The sequence below is a fragment of the Vanessa atalanta genome, chromosome 16, assembly GCF_905147765.1.
Source record: "Vanessa atalanta chromosome 16, ilVanAtal1.2, whole genome shotgun sequence".
In the NCBI taxonomy this organism is placed as follows: Eukaryota; Metazoa; Arthropoda; class Insecta; order Lepidoptera; family Nymphalidae; genus Vanessa; species Vanessa atalanta.
The window spans coordinates 1,577,820-1,600,488 of record NC_061886.1 but is presented as its reverse complement, the minus strand read 5'-3'; the positions used below and the strand labels follow the sequence as shown (position 1 = coordinate 1,600,488).

The window sequence follows — 22,669 nt, the reverse complement described above, 5'->3', positions numbered from 1 at the left end:
TTTAATATTCACTTGTTTAATGTCTGAGACGCTTTTTGATAGAGCCTACATATTCAAAGTATTCTTTATTCAAATAGGCTCCTATTAACACTTCATTATCGGGATAAAATTGAATGTAAATTCTACTGAGAAAAACTCGTAAAACGGATGGTTACTCTTTTTCTCAAACGAGATACGCACATCAACTGTATTTAAAATAATATTTATATCTTCTATATGTTAATTGATTTTTTTTAACATCTACATATATATTCTTGTATCGTATAATAATTGCCTTATTTATAAATATATTTTTAAAATAAGATTTATTGTAAATATATTTATAAATGGTAGAAAAGAGTAACAACTGAGAATTGTCGGTTCTTTTCGGTGGAATCTACTTTCCGAACCGGTGGTAGCTTTATATTTAATTTTGTTCTTGTGGAGGAGTAATCTCTGTAACAAATGATGCACTTTTAAATTATTTTTTCATTGTTAAATAGTTATTCTTCTTAAGCCTATAGAATATTAATTATATTTATATCACAACATTATCTTAATGTATAAATTGTACGTAGGTGACGCCGGATCGGGTCACTAGTTTTGAATAAACAAACATACTCTTAAGAAAAGAAAGGTTGATCTCCATATGACTTGGACGTTGGGAACATTCTCTTTAGCCATCATTTGGCTAAAATATTAGCAATGTTTTTTACCATTGACAATTTTAATTATTTAAACCAATATTATTAATGAGAAATTAACTCTTTAAAAAGGCCTTTTATGTCTTTCCTTGGACTTCAAGCTTGTTCCATACACAATTTTCATCAAATTCGGTTCAGTGTTTAGCCGCGAAAGAGCAACAAGTAAACAGACAGAGTTACTTTCGTATTTATAATATTAGTATCGATTAGTTTTGATAATAGCTAAATGTAACAGGCTGAATACTTTCATCGGCTGCTTCGAGGTATTCGTGACTTTCATTTCCTTATCTTTGATAAAGTTAATGAAGATTTGAAAGCAATAGACGCTCATTATCTCACGTGACGTTGGGACGAGATGTTATCTACATTGTACAGCCACCCCCTTACAAATGTATAGCGATTGTATTGTTACACGATGCTTTGTTTTCTTCTTTCCTACGTCGGATTACAAATGACAGAAAGAGAGAGAAATCGTGTTTTATTTTTATTTCTAGATCGGCATCGTACTTTCTTTTTTATTACATTTACAAATATGACTTCCGCATTGGAATGGCATTACATCGAATGATTTCGAATCAGTAATTACTTTGCTTTTTATATCTTTTATACATCACGAAACTATAACAACTTGTCCGTCTGTATTTTAGGTATCTGAGCTCGGTATGCGGCATTTGTTGGCGATAATTTTGCGAATGCGACGAAAATATCTGTCACGAAGTAGAGAGATGCGCGTGCAAATCAATTTTTATTAAAAAAAAATCTAGTAGCACACTGTATATCTAATTCCAGGTCCTCCTCCTTCCTATTGAGGAGAATGTTCAGAGCATATTTAACAATGCTGCTCTAATCCCATGTGGTAGATTTTCAGAAGTCCCATTCTGGTTACTTCACAATATTATCTGCTCCGCCAAATGCGAAATGGATTATAGATACAAATTAAGCACACAAAAAAACGATTCCTTCGTCTCCCCGCATCTTTACGAACACGCTAATCCTTAGTTAAAATCAACGTGTTATGAGCGCTGAGCAAAACAATGCCTGTTCTTAGGTGTTACTTATAGGTCTATGGTGCCCTCTAAATCGTCTTATTGAGCGTGTGTTAAGACTGAATTTGAAGACGGCAATAGCCAACACACACATCACTGGGCTATTGGCGTCCTTGCGATAATACGTTGCATTGTTCAAATCTAATGTGTTTCATTCAAGTGAATTTTTCAATAAAGCATTTTTGGATCGTCAATGTTTGAACTCTACCACCGTTTCGCAAAGCAGCCTCTAGCGAACAGCAAGAAACTCGCATCATTGCTCTTTTAATTAACCATGTTTACAATTATTGTTTAATGAGTTCCGTGTTGGAAACCGAGCCTAAATCCAGGCGTCTTAATACAAAAAGTATAACTTTAATGAATAATTAGATTTATTGGTTACGATATTACGATATTGATATTGTCTTAATATATATTTTTTAAATTTGTTAAATGTTAAATCGATTATATTTTCCGGTATCTCATTATATTGCCAACTACGGTTATAGTCGTCTTATTACTTTTTTCATTGGTTGTATTTATAGCTTATTTGTACGTCAATAACGACGGCGCGGTGCCTTTATCGAGCAAAGGGAAATAAATGAGTTCTTAACATTCCTAAGGAATTCTTTCGCGTGAACAATTTGACGAGAAAATTATTTATATATTAATTATATTTTAACAAAACATACATAAAACTTTATATGTATTCTGTAAGTTTATTTTATATATGTATATATAACGTTTTATTGTATGTTATTTAATAAATTATAAAACGGTTTACGACAAACCAAATTGCTTTAACATTTATGTATTTATTTTTATGTTTGATTAGACGAGACTAGTATCGTTTAATAAATAAATACTTAATAAATATTGTGTATATAAAATATATATACATCAAGGACCGAAAAGTATGTACCAATCAAACTAAAAATAGCCACTGTACACATGTTGACCGCGTGGAATTGTGGCAAGAATGCTAACAGCATTTCACCGTTGAATCGAATGTGGAAGGAATAAGATGTGTTAATTTATATTGAAGCAATCGGTACATATATATATATAATTTGAAAATAGAGAGAGATATAATTAAATATCTATGCTAATATTATTAATGCGAAAGTAACCTCTGTCTGTCTGTCACAGTCAAACCGCTTAACAGAATTTGATGAAATTTGGTATGAAGCAAGATTGAAAGAAAGTCAGGAAAAGTAAAACGCGAGCGATTCCGCAAGCGTCACCTAGTGTACCTTAAAACTCATTCTTTAAACAATTTTAAAGCTGTTAAAATTGACAAATGTACTTTCCTACGCAAGTGTTATTCTCGTCAATTTCCAGTACCATGCTAATCACTGTGTAAACGAAAAATGACTCGCTCGTAACTCCTAAGCAATCTAACTTGATATGTGAAGTGCAATGCTAATTTATACGTGCTCGATGTCACGAAGAACTCTTGGCCAATTGGAATATTATATTATATTAATAAATAACCTTACTTATGTTTAAAATCTGTGACGGATCCGATTCATCTATAATTATGACGTTAACAACATACCGCGCTAACAGTGTTATGGCGATCTCCTCCAAAACAAAAATAATTAAGAGCCCTCCTGGGGCTCACCTCTGATCCCAGTCGACCTTCATATACAATTCTAGGTTACCGTATACAGTTCAGATGTAGGTTTTACTTGGTGGCTTTGTCCAAGTCCCTCTGGGTAGATACCACCCACTCACCAGATATTCTACCGCCAAATAACAGTACTCTGTAATGTTGTGATCCGGTTGGAAGGAAGGAAGGAAGCCAGTGTAATCACAGGCACAAGGGACATAACATCTTAGTTCCCAAGGTTGGTGGCGCATAGGTGATGTACAGAATGGCTAATATTTTTTACAGCGCCTTTGTCTATGGGCCACACACTGGTGGTGACCACTTACCATTAGGCCCATATACTCGTCCGCCAAGGCTCGTGAATCCCATTACTTCCGTAAGTGTAAACTCTTAATATTGAAAAATATTCTGTAATCAAAGTGTGAAATTGTGGTTTTTGTTCATAGTAAGGAAATTCTCTCTCCGTTATTAAGAAATAGGAATTCCTAACATGCATCCTTGTTTGTTGTTCTCAATTCGTTATCACTTGATAATGACTGGCGCCGTATCCCGCCACGCAGCCTCCGTTACTTCCTGCCGTAAAAAAAACTTTTATGATTTAATGAGAACAAAATTTGACTATATTTTACTATAATAATGAAGAAATATTGGGAACTAGGTTTTTAATAGTATTCAATATTTTTTTTACAAAAAACAAAATTACAAATACTGAGTTATATGTCGGTTATATACATGCCGGTTCATCTCGGTTGAATCTTGATTTCGTAACGGTAGAATTAAATTTCGTTTAATATTATAATATCATCATTGAAAATTGCGATTTGAAAGGGTTTGTATGAAACAATATGGACATATTAAATTTTTATTGAAAAAAAAAACAATATTGTCTTGATGAAAAGAACAACTTGGTAAAAGTCCTACTAAGAAACTACAAGAAGCACAAATTAGTTAAACGAAAAACTCAGGAGTATTCATTTGAATTCGACCCCGTGATCTTTAGTTATAACCGACGAGTTCTGTCCTTTCAACACAACTATTTGTGTATTTGTTAATATAATAAAAAAAAAAAACAATTTAAAGAAGATTAAATAAATTATCCTTAAATACAGATTATAATAAAAAATCTCGAAGGTCATTGCAAAATTGACATAGAGACTTACACATAATAAACGCGACATTTACGATGTGCTAAGTAAATACTTGAAATTTATTGCACATCGCGTAAACAATTCTCTTTTAAAAATTTTATGAACACATTAAAGCAATATTAACTCGGTTTGTTTGGGCTCGAGGTCAGCACACAGACAGACATACGTGCTGTTGATATACACGAAACGTTAATATAGTTTAGGATAGTTATTATTAAATCTAAGAGCAACTGTGAGTCGAGGTAGCCCAGTGGTTAGAAAGCGTATCTCTTAACTGATGATGGCAGGTCAATCCCAGGCAAGATATTGTTTTTTCATGTGCTTAATTTATGTTTATAATTCATCTCGTGCTTGGCAATGATGGAAAACATCGTGAGGAAGCTTGCATGTGCTCCAAACTTTCTCCACACTCGAAGACTCGTGACACTGGCTTACTCAAGTTCAAGTTGGAACACTCCCATACGAAGTATTGCTGTGGTAGAATATCTGATGAGTGGGTGCACAACGCTCTACCAGCGGCTCTAGTAAATTAAATGATATTTTTTTTCACATTCAAAATTCATTCATTCGAATTTCAGCGTGCTGTATCAATGTTTATTGTATTATAAATACTAAAATAATCTGCCAATTTTATGGATCCACATATAACTATATAGACGCACCGAATATATCTTGAATTTGATATCAAATGATGACTTTACAAGTCTTGTTTTTGAAACGATTCTAAAACTTGATATTCATGCATCTCGGACTCGACAAAAGATCGAAACAGCGTTCAGCTGAGCGTAACTAATTCATAATCAGACGAACCTTGTGACCATCTCCGATGAACAAATCTAGACATATTTATCAACCTTATTTCTATGGCAATATAATTCAAATCAGCTTGGGTTGATACTCTGGGTCGTATGCAATTATGATTGTTTCTTAAATTATACCTTATAACAATGAAATAGAGTTTACTTCTAAAACTATTAAGCTTATCTTACGGAGATTCGAGGATTGCAGCCGTTGGTATAATGCGTTTTAATACGTAATAACAGAGTATGAAATAAAATTGTTAATGATCAGAATCTTGAAGATGTGAAGCTATTACATTGGTCAGTCATAAGCTTTCGCTGAAGCCGGATAATACTTGTTTTTAATCGTACATAGTTCCTTTAACTTTGACATTCAATTACATTTTTTATAACTGTTGACAATGTGCTTAAAACTATTTTTTTCATTCGTATTCTGCAGTGTAAGGCCGCCAGCATTGGTGTCGAATATATACCTAACACCCGACGCTCAAGCCTTAAAACGCGAGCGGATTGGGGGCCACAAAATATATTTAATTTCTGTTTTTCAATCGGCCTTGTATGTTGATATAGAAAGTGATAGACATATTAGAGAGAATTTCATGGGAATGATTTTTTTTTTTATGATGCAAGGGGCGAACGGGCAGGAGGCTCACCTGATGGAAAGTGATTACCACCGCCCATGGACATCTGCAACACCAGGGGGGTTACAGGTGCGTTGCCGGCCTTTAAGAAATAAGTACGCTCTTTTCTTGAAGGTTCCCAAGTCGTATCGGTTCGGAAAAACCGCCGGCGAAAGATGGTTCCACAGAGTGGTTGTGCGAGGCAGAAAATACCTCAAAAATTTACGGACATCTAAGTGGTGCGGGTGAAATTTATCGATTGATTGATATTTGATATTGATTATCGTAAAATACCATTTTCGATGCGTTCTTCAACTAGAACAGAGAAAAATCACGTGGTATTTTAACGTCCTAAATGAAATATATTTTGTACAGCAAGTTTTTCTAGAGCCGTCTTTTAACCGAACATGATTTTGTAGATTAGTGTTCTTAAATAAAATCCGGATTCGTTTTAGTTTAATTTCTATAAACGAATCTAATAAGACAGTCTAATTAACAACGAAAGTTCCGAAACATTCATTACTGAACTATAAAACGAAGTTTATGTTCCGAGTTCAGACCGCTCTAATTAACAGAAGTACTTCTCACATCCGATGGAATCTTGTTTTTATATCAATCTAAGCTACGTTTGATCTGACTAGCTTCTGAGAATAACACCTGACTTAATGTTATGTCGCGGGACCCTCAAACGACGTTGTATGGTTGAGATATTATCTTATATAATTGTGATAAGAGAAGACAACATTTTTTGTAAGATTATTCGCTTCTGAAGATTCAATGTGTGAAAATTGTCGATGTTTAAGGGAAGGAGACTGTTTGTACTACTACTTCTCTTAAACACTGTAACACTTTAAATATATATTCACGGCAATGTTATTATAGGCATAAAATACATGCCATCTTACCTATGGTGTCATGATGGTGTCATGATGGTTAAACCTGACCTTAAACCTGATCATATAACGATTCGGATTGGATAACAGTGTGGAATTTTACAGAATTCCCCTCAGAATCGACTCCATTTGATTCTTTAATTGTATATAAAAACGTTATAAAAGAATCCGTCGATGGGTTTAGTCCCGTAGGACGCGGCAGAGTTTAGTGCCGCCTGATCGGAATAGATCGGGTTGAATGGATCCAGCTGGTTCTACCATAATCGGGTTTCAAGCTTGGCGTTATTCCAATTTTTAACGAAATTTAACTGAAGTGTTCTTGTAAAAAGTATTTTCTTTAATAATAATCTATAAAAAAAAAATAATAATATCTTTAAAAATAAAAATAAAATGTTACCGTGTGTTTTATAATTAAGAAACTAAATATTTAATAAACATTATATTGTTATACTTAATCTAGTTACTAAAATAAAATATACAAATCAAAATTGAAAAATAGTATCAGAACAAATCATGGCCTCCTTGGAATGGTAGCAAGAGTGCAACGGTACTGAATCGTAATTCCAATTATCTGGGCATGGGAGAGAATTATTTATTACATCATACTTAAAACGACTATATTATAAAATTTTACTTGGTCGTATAGCTGTGTGCCAGTCCGTCTAGGTACGTACTAGCCACTCATTATATTCTATGGCAAAATAACAATACTTAGTATTATTGTGTTCAGTTTTGAAGGGTGAGTGAGCCAGCTTATCTAAAGGTAGCCCATTTACCCATCTTCATTTATTATAAATAAGTAAATGTATATATACGACGATCTCCTTGTTCGAGTAGTGTGTACACCGGTTTTTATGGTTACGCCACTCCGAGGTCCCGGGTTCGATTCCCGGCCGAATCGATGTAGAAAAAGTTTATTAGTTTTCTATGTTGTCTTGGGTCTGGGTGTATGTGGTACCGTCGTTACTTCTGATTTTTCGTAACACAAGTGCTTTAGCTACTTACATTGGGATCAGAGTAATGTATGTGATGTTGTCCAATATTTATTTAAAAAAAATAATAATAATATATGTATATACTTAATTGGCTACCAATTTTAAATATACTACACATATACACGAGCGAATACATTATCATTAAAGGAATGTATGTCATATAAATTACCTAACTACTAAGATACTATTAATTTTAAATTTGAAACGATATTTTTGAAATCGGTTAATGAAGACAGCAGACGTCAAACTCAGGGTCAACGATCGAGGCATCTTTTAATAATTGTTTAATCGCCAACCCTAATTGCGAGAACATCAAAGAACCGCTGAGATAAACATTTCAGCAGACGGCCATCTTTGTAAGAATTACGCTGACCGTAAGAAATGACGACTTGTACACAGAACGGAGAGATATTAGAACTGGCATCGTTTTTTAAATTTATTTTGTATTTTATAAAGTTCGCGAGTAAATTAGCCACCTGATCTTGAGTGGTCACTTCCGCTTAACGACATCGGTACTTCTTCTACCTTTTTACAACATCTAAAGACCTTAAAAGGACAAATTTAAAACTCTCCACAAACTAACGCTGAAACAAGTATTGTTATTTATTTTCGAGTTATATTTTGACCGATTACGGGAACTAATCCAATTGCTATAATCTGATTAAAACCAGATAAAACTGGTTTGTAAATTTTTTGTAAAATTACGAAATAATTAAATTTCTCTGAAAAGTGCATCATGGAAAACGCAAAAAAAAAACCAATGACTTCTCCATTCTATTTCTATGGTACCTCTACCTACTCAGGTTTTAAATTCAGCTGTAAGTGACATTTATTTTGTAACTAAAAGCTCATATTAAAACAAACTTATGTTCATAATTTACAACAAATACAGGAATAGACCTTGTTTGCCTCTGTAAATGTAATCTGATTAAATTTATTTTTACCAAGTTAAATGAAAGCAAGAACTCGGTTCTATATTGCTCAATATATAAGAGATATATACGATATATATACGAGATATATACGATAAATATTTAAGAGCTTCTTTTAGTTATTATTACTGTTAAATTTATTTAATTGTAGAATAAATAATACATGTTTAATCACCAAAAACGGCCAAGGAACTAAGGCTGCACACACACGTACTGTATACACGTCATCTTTATCGTCAGCTTTGTAGTTGAATAAGAAACGTTAAGTTAACGTATCAAGTAAAATCATATTATAGATAGATACATGCCTTTAACAAAATGTATCTATAAAATATATATTTATCTTTATAGTTCGTTCGTACTTGGTTATTTCTCAGATGTACACAGGACGTGAAGCGGCGCGTAACTTCAAAGGCTGATAGGCGATCAAAGGCAACCGCCGAGTGCTCTGTAAATAATTGACATGTGGAGTAAATATTATATCGAGGGCTCCTGAAAGTACGCGTTTATAAATTGTGAAACGAAAACATTATGATTAAATTATCTGAGCTATAAATGGTCATTGGATTTTATGATTTTGTCATCTGTGGTATCTACGTGTTCTTTATAACGGATCTACCAAAGAATATAATCTATACTAAAAATAATTCTACGATACTACGATGAGTTTCAAGTTTGTTCCTACTGAATAGTTCTAAAGGTTCAATGCTTTGGATGGCCGTGTTTTGGTTTGAATGGAAAATGGACTTGCAAGCGTAAGGCACAGTTTTAGAGGAAATAATTAATTAACGTTACTGGCAACGTAACGGACAGTGTAGCCCTTGGTATATTCCATAAGTGGTAGTGCTTCTAATATCATTTTAATTAAACCAGTAGTTTCCCCTTCGTTTCACCAAGCTTTATAACTAATTTTCAGTGTGTTATGACATTTTGAGTAGTATTGTTAGAATTTTTTAAATTAATATTCTTTTCACGGTTCGATGGAATATTCGAACAAAAAGTTTGTTCGTTAATTACTTGCTACGGCTCATTACATCGTTGCTGGAGATTATTTTCAGTATGTTTTCAAACATCAAAGCCGCTCGGTCGCGTTCGGCTATTTTCGGATTGTGTCGGTAATTATTTTTTTGTCGTCTCCCGGCCTTTGTAACCGTGCACCGTCTTTGAGTGCTTTTTAAATTAACAAATATAAACTTCACATCGAAAGGGTACAGTTTGTTTTGTTTCTTTTCGAAGATTATTTTATCTATTGAACCCTTTCTTTAAAGTCGTATAATTCATGCCTTTCTGATATTTCAGATTTAAAAAAAAGTAATTAAATTTTTAACGAATATGTTGGATAATAAATTAGTTAATTTGCATTTAAATATCAGTGTCTAACATATTTTTAAATATATTTACACTTAACATAGAAACTAAGTTTTCAAGAATTTTATCAAATACTAGACGTATTTTTCTTTTATCAAACGTGTATGGTCACCGTCGCACAGTCAAAAATTAATCATTAATTACATCGTCAATGTAGGTACCATCCTTAGGCCCTAAGATGTTATGTACCCTGTGCCTGTAGTTACACTGGCTCACTTACCCTTCAGATCCAAAGACAACAATACTTATTGTTCAAATCCAAAGACAATACTTATTGCTGTTTCGCAGTAGAATATGCGATGTGTAGGTGGTACCCAAACAGACTTACATACAATAATATTATTAATCATATTAAATAAATCGTTTCATTACCTGACCTTTAAGGTCACGTTTGGCATTGTCCCAAATAAGTAAAACCATTGCTCATACGATTCTTCAAGGGTTAGTTACGTCATTATGTTATTTAGACGGAATCAAAGCAGTTCCCGGCATCGTCGCTAACAAAAACCCGGCGCGAATGACTGACTGACGGATAGGGCTATCACTACTACAGATGTATCTTGAGATTAGTTTATTCATTAATTTGTTATTAATTTCGGTCAATGTAAAATTAAACTTACGATGTCATAATTAAAGTTTTGAGAAATAAGATATACAGCCCAATATTATTGAGATTAGGTACAAGCTGTCCATGCAGTTCCTGGCTTCGCACGTGTAGATTATGGTTTTATATCAAACGTTACAAATTGTAACGCGTCGAAATAGACAACTGTTGGCAACTAAGTACACGCACACTAGTAAAGTAGTATGACGAGAGTCAAGCGTAGTGGTCACGCACACCAAGATAGTAAATTTGACGCGTTTTTTTGTAGTGCAACACTGTCCCTCTGTATATATACAATAATCAAATTGCAATACAATAATCAAAGCAAAAGTTTCGTAGTACAATGTACATATTTATTTACTAATAGCTTGATATTTCATTCTTGTTTTATAAATTAGTAGCTAATAACATACTTCGGAATGTCTCTTTAATTTTTTTTTAAACAATTATCGGACTCGTATCATGCGTTTCTTGTACAACTTCAACATGTTTAAATTAAAATTCGAACGATGCGAATAGAATACGAACAAAAACCAGTATTATTCTTTATATAATAAGAATTCAATTATTAGTCGTCTACAAGCGACATTTTGTTAATTGTGAGAACCCTATAAAAGACAAAGGCAAGGACACTGTTTTTTTTTTTTAAACTGGCCTCCAAACGAAAAGACCGACCACAACGTGCGTTTCAAGTTTTTACCTAATTGAACGGTTGTTCCTTTTGAGATCGTCACAATGATTAGATGTAATCAGTTTGTGATCAAGATCGCCATAACGAGAATATTTCCTACGCAATTTCGAAAAGCGTTTCAAGAAGCGAATCAAATGTTATTAACTAATTATTTTTGTTATCTTTATAATTGAATACTTTCTTTTTAAATATAATATTTTGTTGGCGTGTTTGAACTGTCTTTTACAACAATCTGTGTTCACTATGAAAACGGCGTGTGATTATTATTTTAAGAATTATATAACTTTCTTTTTAAATATAATATTTTGTTGGCGTGTTTGAACTGTCTTTTACACCAATCTGTGTTCACTATGAAAACGGCGTGTGATTATTATTTTAAGAGTGATATATAGATATCTGAAAATATTAATTAAAACATTAAAGTATATAGACTTATATATGATAAATAAAAGTCTTTATTTAGAATATCGATCATTACTTTAACAAAATTTCGATCTTTGTTGTGAAAAAAAAAAACATTTATAAAACACAAAAGAGATCCACAACGGATCCTTTGCCAGTCAAGCGATATTTTTCAATGAGAATTCGTCATTCTACGTCGCAAAAAATAACTAAAACTTTTCACGGAATGATCCGCCTTTAGGCAATTATATATTGTGAAAGAAGCACATTCCCGCCATTCAAAAAATACATATTAAACTAAAATAGAATAACCATTTATAGAATCCAGACTGTTATGTGAACGACAAACTGCCTTTAAAAATAAAGAAAACCTTAATTTTTTAAAAACTGTTAATATATAATAAACTAAAATTATAAAACTTGACGTACGGGCGTTGCATCCACTTTTTTAATTTTACTTTTGTTTACATAGTAACCAAGCATCAAAGGGAGCGAGGAAAAAAAATTATAAAAGTATTAACTTATATATGTCTTTAAAGAAATAAAAAGAACTAAACATAGGTATTTATATAGACCAAATAATAATATTTAATGATAAAGATGAATTATAAATAAAATTACTATAAATAATAAATTATAATATAATAATGTAGCAAAAAAAGATGACGTCTTCATAATTATTTTTTAACTTGGCGTCATTTCTCAGTCCTTATATATTTTAGCTTTAAAAACATAAATTACTAAACAAAAATAATATTTATACAAAGTTACAAGTGAAATTAAAATTATAGAACATATCATTAAGTAACTTTCTAGAAAAGAAAAAACGGCTATTGTTTTTTTTCTGTTTGAAATGTACACCCAACTTAAGATAAAAAAAGCTACTCAGATCCAGATTAAAATGCCAAACAATCATTCCGATTCTTCCCATACAATCCTATTAAAGAACGGTAGGCTGGTCACAAACTGAGGCATCGTTCTTTTTTTTTCACGAAAACGTTTCGTTTTAAGCCAACAATTGTGAGCAAACACGGCTGTTTGCCTTCGAAAGAGGTTTAGTGTGTCGGCACCACTTAAAATATTTTTGTTAAAGGGACATGCTTATTCAATTTTACTAACAAGTTTTCTCTATATTTTGCCCATAATTTAATATCGATTAAAAAAAAAAGAAATAACCGAAAAAAAGCGAAGAAAAAAAATCAGAAATAATTAAATAAAAATGATCATTCGTTCGAAATGTTCGTAATTTATATTTTGTGCTAAATTATAAAAACCTAAGATATTATTATGATGGTAGTATTTAGATTTTCGATTTCTCCATTATTCCATGTTATAGTACAGTGCTTATGACGTGAACTTCGCCTTAACAAACATTTGCTCACGCGCACTTCGTTTTAGATGTCTTTGGATCACATACAAGGGTTTCTATTGATACAAATACCGTCGCTGAAGCTGTACTACAAAATGTACCTTACACTTAAGTCACAGAGTTGTAAATGAAATATCCAAAATTTCAAAGCACTTATTAGCTATAGCCGAGTTTGTTTACTTTAGGTAATCCATTGAGTCGCCGATTCTTCGTAGGTACTTAGCTGTATTATTTATTTACTCGAATAAACTTAAACATTTGATATTTGAGCCTTGAGTGGCATTGAAGATTTATATTTAAACGTTCGTAGCGATGATTTAGGAAATCGTTTACTCGCATGTGTGCGTGTTCGTTATATTTATCGTTTAGAAATAATCGCAGGTTGTTTTTTTAAATGTTTTTAATGGTTATATTTCCTTTTTTCAGATGACAGCATTTACGGGCATCCTGGCCAGTGAGTGTTCCGTCCACGCACGTTTCCTTCTCTGCTCAGCGTTCGCACCCCTGTGCTCTGAGCAAGTGTCCGGCTCCGTGAGCGCCTGCCGAGCTCTCTGCGAGAAGGTCGTCGAAGATTGCAAGGAGCAAATCAAATTATTACCACCCAGTATCAAGCTTGACTGTTCCGCGTTCCCACTCCGCCCTGATAGACGGCTATGCATGCGGCCCCCCAATGCTAGCGAGTTGGAATCTGAACCACCCCCACTCCCACGTTGGCCATTCCATGATCAAGAGCTCAGAGAGCACGGGTGCCCACCAGCTTACACGAGAGCACCGACCGGCGAATGTTGGCCTGCGTGTGGCCAACACGCTCGCTACACACAATCCGACAAGCGAACTGCCGAAATCTGGATGATCACACTCGCATGGTTTTCTTTATTGTCAACTTCATTTGCGCTGTTAACTTTTTGCGCCGAGCCGTCGCGATATCGGTATCCCGAGAGGCCGGTGGTCTGGATGGCGACATGTCACGCCATTGTTGCATTAGCGCACGTCACGCGAGGTTGGCTTGGAGCGAAGACAGTTTCCTGTAGTGGCACCACACTGGCCGTCGATGGATTAGCGTCTCCTACCTGCGTGGCTTTCTTTTCCCTAACTTATTACTTCACGCTAGCCGCAGATGCCTGGTTCGCAAACGCTTGTGTAGCGTGGTACTTGACAGCCGCTAGTGAATGGTCCACCGAAGCCCTGGAGCGCGCGGCGGCGTATCTACATGCCGTGGCTTGGGGATGGGCGGGTGCATGGACTGCAGCAGCTTTAGCACTTCGAAGGGTGACAGCCGAAGAACTGACTGGCACGTGTGGAGTATCAGATACGGCTGCTGCAGCACTCATAGGGGTCCCGCGAGGCGCATTGCTTATCACTTCGATAGCGCTTGCGATCGGTGCTTGTCCAGGAATAATGAGAGTTCGCCGAGCACTAGACTCGAGAGGTGCAAGGCGAGTTGGAAGGTTGGCGGCTCGGGCCGCGGCCGGTGGACTGCTCTACTTACTACTAGCGGCGTTTGCGACTGGCACACGAGTAATCGAAGCTAGAAAGAGGGAAGCTCAGACTAACCTAGCATTGTTAGCCGCTCTGGAAGCCGGTAATATAGAAAACACAGTTGGCTCAAGTGGCGTGTCCATTTGTTTGTGGCTGTCGTGTGGTATCGCGGCGGGTGCTTGGGCCTGGTCGAGAAAAACTGCAGTCGTATGGAAAAAGGCTCTTTGTCCCCCACGCAAGGCGCCATGTTGCGCTCCTCCACTACTCAGACCTCAGCACCCTTATTATAAAAGACCTCTTCACGTATCAAGAGTGTGATGAATATTTGGATATTATAAACTGTGTTTCTGAAGTGTTATGTGTGTCTCAAAGACTCAATAATAGTTTTCAGCTAAGTGCCTAAGTATATGCCTTCTGTGAAGGCTCTCTCGATATTTGTACAAATTTGTAAATAGTGTAAATATTACTTTATATTATACTGTTGAATTTCTATAAAAAGTTATTTTATTTCATAAATGTAAATAATATAAAAAAAATGTTATCTATAAGACCAATAATTTAGCAATACTTCTATTGAACTAGTGGAAGATCTTTATAGCGCCATCTATCGTAAATATTTGACACAATTATTTCTTATATAAGTTTTTTACAAGTAGATGGTTACAAATTTTTATTGAATAAATTAATATTTTTCAAATAATGAAATGATATTGACTTCTTAAGGGATTTTTTTTAAACATCAAATATTCTGGTTTCATACTTATACTGGTTTATTGGTAGTACGCCGAATTCCCGTTAGGTGGTGATAGAGACTATTCTCGATTATCTAAATACCCATATGCAAACTTCAAAAGTGATCCATTTTTGAGTAATCACGATTTTAGCTTTTTTCCAAAATAAGTCAAAAAGGCAACTTCGAAAACTTATTAAAAAAATAAAACAATATAGGTATATCTAATTATTTTTTTCTGATTTATAAAGAACGATTAAACGCTGGTTATTTATCAATATTATATCAACAATTATTGGTCCAAATTTAAAAATACGAGACCGAAAACGATATCATTTCAACATATTTTTTGAGATTTTTGTATATCTGATCAGAGTAACAATCCAACAAAGATATATTTTACCATAATATGAAGTTTATTATGCGTCTATTGCAATCAGTTTATTCCCTTAACCTTAATCGAATAAAAAAAACATAACCCTGAAAATGACAAACTGATGTTTTGGGTGCGTTCAGAATTGTAACTTAGACAAATGACAATGAAGCGCATCTTAGAGTTGAGAAGGTAGCCGTAACATTTTCAAGTAAATAAGGACAAGAAAACCACAATATGTTAAACACGTTTTATTAATAAACTTCTAAACATTACATTGATAATATATAACTCTCTATACAAAAACGAAATATTATAATTACACAATTTACACTAATCTAGACCCAATTTCTTTGAACCCTGAAGAAAACACTATGTTAATAAATATGGCATTAACCAACATCAAGAAAATAATACTATAAAAGAAAAAATTGAAAAATGAAAACAAACTAAAAAAAATTAAACTAAATGGAATGTATACTAAATATCTCTATTAATGATTCGTTTTGATAAGACCAATACAAAAAGTTATAACATTCCTAAATCGCGCTAACGTTGCGTTCAATAAAAGAGTATATATAGGCATGTCACAGTCGATACTCTAAGACTGGTCACAACCGCCTCCTCACGCCGGTTCCCTTATAAAGGATGCATAAATTCTTGAAAAAGTATTAAAATTGTTCGCGTTATCAGTGTCACTACATATATATATTTATATATGTAATTACGAGACTTTTATTGATATATATAATTTTGTAGTCTATGTAGGTGTAGGTATTGGTCCTCCGAGCCGGATCAATTGATCATTGAAAGGCGATTTCTTACTCTTATATAAAGCACAACGCTAGCGTGATTCAGCAACGTATAAATCGATTTCGCGATCATGGCATTTAGTAACGTCGAAAATAATTATAACCACTGAGCAACTAAATTTACCGCTGAGCATGCAGAGTAAAAAGAAATTAAAAATTGGACACATGTTCGATTCAGTTATCAAAACAAAAAAAAACATTCAACAGAAACTAAATTAAAAATCCCGTAACAAATTGACAATTATTTTCCACTTGTACATGTACATCTACAGTTCCTCTATATATATCGCACTCTTAATTAAATACTAACCGAAATCATAATGACTAACTTTTGATATAATTGTAACTTAAAATCTTCAGAAAAAATGAAAACCACACGTATTGTCCTTAACGTATAACTTTTTAGTTGTTGTAAACAAAATCAAGGTATTTTCGTTCATTGATTTTAAAATGTTTTGTAATTTAACCCTTTGGAATTGAGCCATTATTTTACAATTAACATATATTTTTTGTATATATATACTTCATCTGTATATATCTACATTCATTTTGTATATATTTACAATGTTTAACTAAGTGTGCGATATAATCGTATACAGTGATTAGTGTTTGTTCGTTGGCTACAATCAATCTCGAAAACTCAAAAATGTTACAATATTAAGCAGAGAATTATAATTCTGATAAAGTCTATTTGGAATCAAACACGCTAATCTATGACGTATATATCAAAACTAAACTGCTTTATGGAAGTTTCGTCAATTTATACATTTTCTGTCAACAAGAATGGTGAACCTATTTTTTTTAGCCATACCTAATACATAATATACCATAAAGTCGCTAAGTGTATAATTCACTAATAGAGATACATAATTAAATAAAAGAAAAAAAAAACAAAACACAAATACTATAGTATAAAACTTCAATCTTGATACTTGTCACATGAATTAATTAATTTAAAAGTACATTGATAGTAAAGTTTATAATAATACATAATATAATGCCAGACAATTATTTATATATAAAAACTATTTAAAAAATTGCTTTTATAGCGCACTCTTACTTATAATCAATTAAAATAAATTGTATAAAGTTTCAAAAATAAACATCCAAATTTTTATTTTTTATTTTATTCGTTCCATTTATGATAGGCAAAGGTGTTTCTATATTCAGCTTAGTTCTTCGGTATACGTGTGTAATTAAATTAATAATTATGTTAAGAAAAGTTTTCGTAATTGAGTTCCTTTTTTGGAAATATATTTTTTTTTTTAAATAGTATTTTCATAGAATATTGTTCGTAAGTTAGTAGCAAAGTCCTTTAGGATAATCTTTGGAATTATCAAGTATAAATGAATGTCCTACATAGCTTTATAACGCGGTTATAAGCTGTTTAATATACTTGAGCGGTTCTTTAAATTTATAGCTTTAGCTGTAAATATTTAAGGGGTATTTAGTTAAACAATGATTGTTATTTTAAATCAAGGATGAGAAATGTTGGACACCATTATATATATATTCATATAAATCCGAATGTTATTATCATTATTGTATAAGCAATATATTAAAATATATATCTTTCAAAATGTCTAATAAAATAGTGCCATTAATATAAAATACGATTTAGGGATGTTACGAAATCTTAAATGTTTTTAGTTCCGTTTATATATAAACACAAACGCTATGAAGTCTTTTTATTTTTAAATTTAGAAAACATTAAAATATCTTACAAGTAAAATCAAGTAGTTTATCTCAAAGCTGTTTTAGTTGAGACAAGTGAGACAATGTAGCAAATTATCTGTTGCAAGATCTGTCATTTTAGTGTGAGTTTAAAATCAGCTGGAAGCGCTGCACATTCCTTTACATAGTTTTAAAACTAGCTCTAGATCCGCTGATATATGTAACTGTATTAAAGAAAATGGTAATCTATTTTAAGATTACTGCTCCAAGTGTGAGATGGTAAATTAAATTGCGGCGGCAAAATTGTCTATGGAAAACGCCATTTCATAACCTATCTGCTAGTGGCGCTTGATGTCCTTTCATAAAATTTAAATCTAGCGCTAGAAGTGCTGATACATTATATTTTTGTATTTTATATTTAACTAAAAAAATGGCATGTTGTGATTTACACCACATCGCTTTAAGGTAAATAAGTCGGACTGGGAAATGGACCATCTGATGGTAAGTGGTTACCACCGCTTTAGACATTACCACACTAAGAAATAATAACCGTCCTTTACATCGCCAACGCGCTACTAACTTTGGAAACTTTAATGGCTGTTTTTACACTGGTTCAGTTACTTTCAAATCGAAACTAAACTATACTAAGTGTTGATTTTTGAGGGTAGAATATGTTAAGGCGATAATAATTAAAAGTTACGTGTCTCAAATAACTGCACAGTTACATAATCGGTGCTTCCAGTACGAGATTTAATCTTAACGAATTTGTTTACAGATGTATTACACAAATTGTCCGCTAGAGGCGCTGTACGTCGCTCCATTAGAGCTCAAACCAGTCAGCACTAGAAGCGCTGATATATAAGAAGTAATCTGTTCCAAGATCAGTGATTCAACGAAGTGTTAGTGTCAATACCGCTATCGGCGTAGGCCATCTCTGTTATCTAGACATAACGAGAACGGGATTCATGTAATGATTGTTTGCGACGATAAACGAGACCGACTCGAATATTACATATGGCGGAAAACGTTTGTGAAATGCCGCTGATCTGAAATACTTTCATAGATATACATTTTATCTTTATTTTTCCTACACACTTTACATTCTTTGTAACATGAAAATAGCAGGTTTGTTAAGGTGAATGATGTGGGCATCTGATATTAAATAACTAAGTCGCCACGCGATTTAAAGAGTCTATATGAAGTAGACCGCCATCGAAGTCTATGATTTTATAACATCATCAGCTTTCAAACCACAATCCAAAGTATTAATACCATACAGTACTATATATTATATGTTCTATAGTCTTCTATTTTACATATAGATATATTTAGCGATAAAATTTATATATATGTTATCTTACTAATATTGTAAGCGCGAAAGTTTGTGAGGATTTATTTCTCTTTCACGCAAAAAACTAACGAACAGATTTGCATGAAATATTCAATAGAACACAAAACTAACATCCGCCCCCCTCCTCCCACACGTACCCGTAGGTGCAAGACGCTAGTGTTTCAGATATGGGTTAACAAAAACTCAGCTACATGTTACAAAGTATGTAAGGCCTATTTATTTTGGATACATGACAAAACTATTGCCCCTAAAAATCAAAGTATGGTCTCATCTAAAATTGATTTTAATATATAACACCACAGACTCGTATCATTGTGTGATTAAAAATGGTCTGAATACAATTAATAATTGACGAATTAAATTAATAAAAATCAATAAATATTTGTCTGACAATAAAATACGCGTAAAAAAAGCATTAGATTTATACACATTTAAAATTTATCTAATCGTGGTTTCAAATTGGATTTCGCAACTGTAACTTTAAAAATTTAAAAAAAATTTAAATAAAGTTAAAAAAAATCTAATCCTGAAAATATTATCATATAATTTCGTAGATTTTATTTATACGTCCTGTATAAATTTGAAATCGAATATTCCAGAACCAGGTGGGTAAAAGCTTTATATATAATGTGGAACTTATGTTTATTATTTTTACACAAAACACAGTTGAGAAATCCAATAAAATCGCATCAATCTATTTTAGGTCCATTTTTGTCTACAACCACGTCCCCCTGTAGATTTCAAAATCTAGCTATCCCTCTTGCGTCGACATTAAAGTATCGAATACTTCAGAACCGCTAACTTTCTCATTGACCGAACCGAAGTAATTGGAAAAGTTGAATATACTCGACTCCTGTCTCACGTTGTCCGTCGATCCGAATTGAGCCTTATTCTTAGCGTGCATTGGAGTCACATTCGCACTGAACGATTTCTGAGATAGAAGACGCTCTGAGCTCGGGACTATCTGGTCGTTTCTTATTATTAAGTGGCGATTTTCTTCCGGATCGTAAATAGTCGCCTCCTTGGCGGAGAGTTCTTTGACCTCGGTGTACGGGTTCGTTAGGTACTCCGCGTACAGCTCGCTTTGCTGTGTGTCCTTTGGTTCGGTGTTGGAGTCTACTGTTTCGTTATTGGGGCTGTTTTCGGTCGTTGGATTATCGGCCGGCCTCGGACAGAGGATCGGTGGTTGAGACTGTATCGATATTCCGATCGGCGTCGAAATCATCTGAAGTCGAAAACATATAACAATAAATAAATTTAATTTAAAAAGATCATTATAACATACATTTCAACTATAATTATTTCGGTTTTTACACTCCCCAGTGTTGTGATTATATCAAAATAATAATAATAAAGCAACGCCATCTACTGTGATACAAATTACACCTTTGTTTAGTGAATGATATCTGTTTGAGTTATTCTATTTTTAATCTGTGTGTCATTCGTTCATGAATACTGTAAAAGCGCTCATCGTTCTTTGAAAATAAATTGTCCGTTCTGTTTTTGATCACGAAATATCACGTCGTTTCATTTCCAATTCAGTATTCTTTGCTTAATTAAAATAACGATGAACTCAGAAACTGCTAACTTCGTTCATCGAAGTCAAATATAAAACTATTTGTAAAAAAAGTTTTCGAATAAATTTACTTACTGTTATGTTGAGAAGGGATTTGGTACGCCTACCTCATTCAATGGATGCAGGAGGACGGAGGACGTCAAGCCCGTCTGGTCGTACAGCGGGTTCCTTATGGGCACCATCCCGCTGACGGGCTGCGAGCTGAAGGCGCTCTGCGGCGGAGACTGCCCGGACCCCACCAAAATGTTCGGCGATTGAGCTGCAGACCTCTGGATCTGTATGGGGACGGAAGGGTGCGGGGCGGCGGCCGGCGGTGGGGGGCGGGCGGTGTCGGGTAGAGGGGGCGAGATGGGTGCGACCGGCACGATGGTGGGGATGAGTGGGAGAGACGGCTGCATGTGGCTCGGGACGCTCTGCGCCGGCTTCGTGTTATCGTTCGCTGAAATGAAATAAGTTTAACAACTTGTATATTTTGTTCAATCTATTGTACTTAAGTTTTTCGTGGGCTTTTTTGATGATTTAAGTATTAGGTAACTAATTATATACGCGTATCGAATCTCTATATTTCATATAAAACGTTTCTTAATTCATCTAATAACATTATTATGTGCGTTTTCTTCTTTAATACATAAGGAAACGTTGACTTAATAACTAAAAAACATCTATTTTAATTATTTATTCATGAGGTAAGTCTTCCATCAAACCATATTGCTGCCAAATATTGGATTATCGCATAGCGGACATGTATAATGAATTATTAATACGTCATTTCAGTTTTAGGAAAGAATTTAAAACATATTTTATCCGTTGTAATAACTTTGATGAATCTTGTAGTTGCATTTTCTAAACTTGTCGTCCCACTGCTGGACAAGACCTCTTCACATTTCTCTGAACCAAGTATTACTTATATTTGTCTGTTTATGTTAATTAATTAGGCCAAAATAATTATTTAACCCAATGTCTGTCTGTGAATACATTTGACATATTGACATATCATAGAATAGTTTCATATAAATAAATAAATAAATAAATAAAATATCCGTATTACAGGGTAATTAACATTTCATAACATTCAGATTAATTAATCGTGACGAGGCAACAAACAGACAGACTTACTTCAGATTTACCATTTAAATAGTAGTTAGTCATCAATGAAATTAAAAATAAAATACAAATTACGGTTATACAGAAGGCGGCATTATGTCCAAGATGTTTATAATGTTAGTAAGATATAAAACTACCAGTTTTTAAAAACCCATCAAATAAAACAATACATTTAATTATTTTAATTAATTATAACCCCACTGCCCATAGACAACAACATTACAACAACATTAACAGCCTGTAAATTTCCCACTGCTGGGCTAAGGCCTCCTCTTCTTTTGAGGAGAACGTTTTGGAACTTATTCCACCACGCTGCTCAAATGGGTAGATGGATAGACACATGTGGCAGAATTTCGTTAAAATTAGACACATGCAGGTTTCCTCACGGTGTTTCCCTTCACCGCCGAGCACGAGATGAATCATAAACA

At 33.6% G+C, this 22,669-nt stretch overlaps 2 protein-coding genes across 3 annotated transcripts in view; one reads left to right on the top strand and one right to left on the bottom strand.

The window, feature by feature from the left end:
- The window catches only part of LOC125069845 (frizzled-10-like), a 28,019-nt gene extending 12,977 nt beyond the window's left edge, over positions 1–15,042 (top strand). Inside the window, exon 2 of one of the 2 annotated variants that reach the window (XM_047679437.1) lies at positions 13,714–15,042. In XM_047679437.1, coding sequence (XP_047535393.1) covers positions 13,714–14,939 — 1,226 coding nt within the window. In that variant the 3' untranslated portion in view covers positions 14,940–15,042. Of the gene's footprint in view, positions 1–13,568 lie in introns of both variants that reach the window. The other variant, XM_047679436.1, reaches the window with a different exon arrangement.
- Positions 15,043–20,048: 5,006 nt separating this feature from the next.
- LOC125070030 (Golgi-specific brefeldin A-resistance guanine nucleotide exchange factor 1) overlaps positions 20,049–22,669 on the bottom strand; it is a 125,747-nt gene continuing 123,126 nt past the window's right edge. Inside the window, exons 29-30 of the mRNA XM_047679700.1 lie at positions 21,245–21,576; positions 20,049–20,786 (exon numbers count right to left, since the gene is read on the bottom strand). Coding sequence (XP_047535656.1) covers positions 20,313–20,786; positions 21,245–21,576 — 806 coding nt within the window. The 3' untranslated portion in view covers positions 20,049–20,312. The remainder of the gene's footprint in view (positions 20,787–21,244; positions 21,577–22,669) is intronic.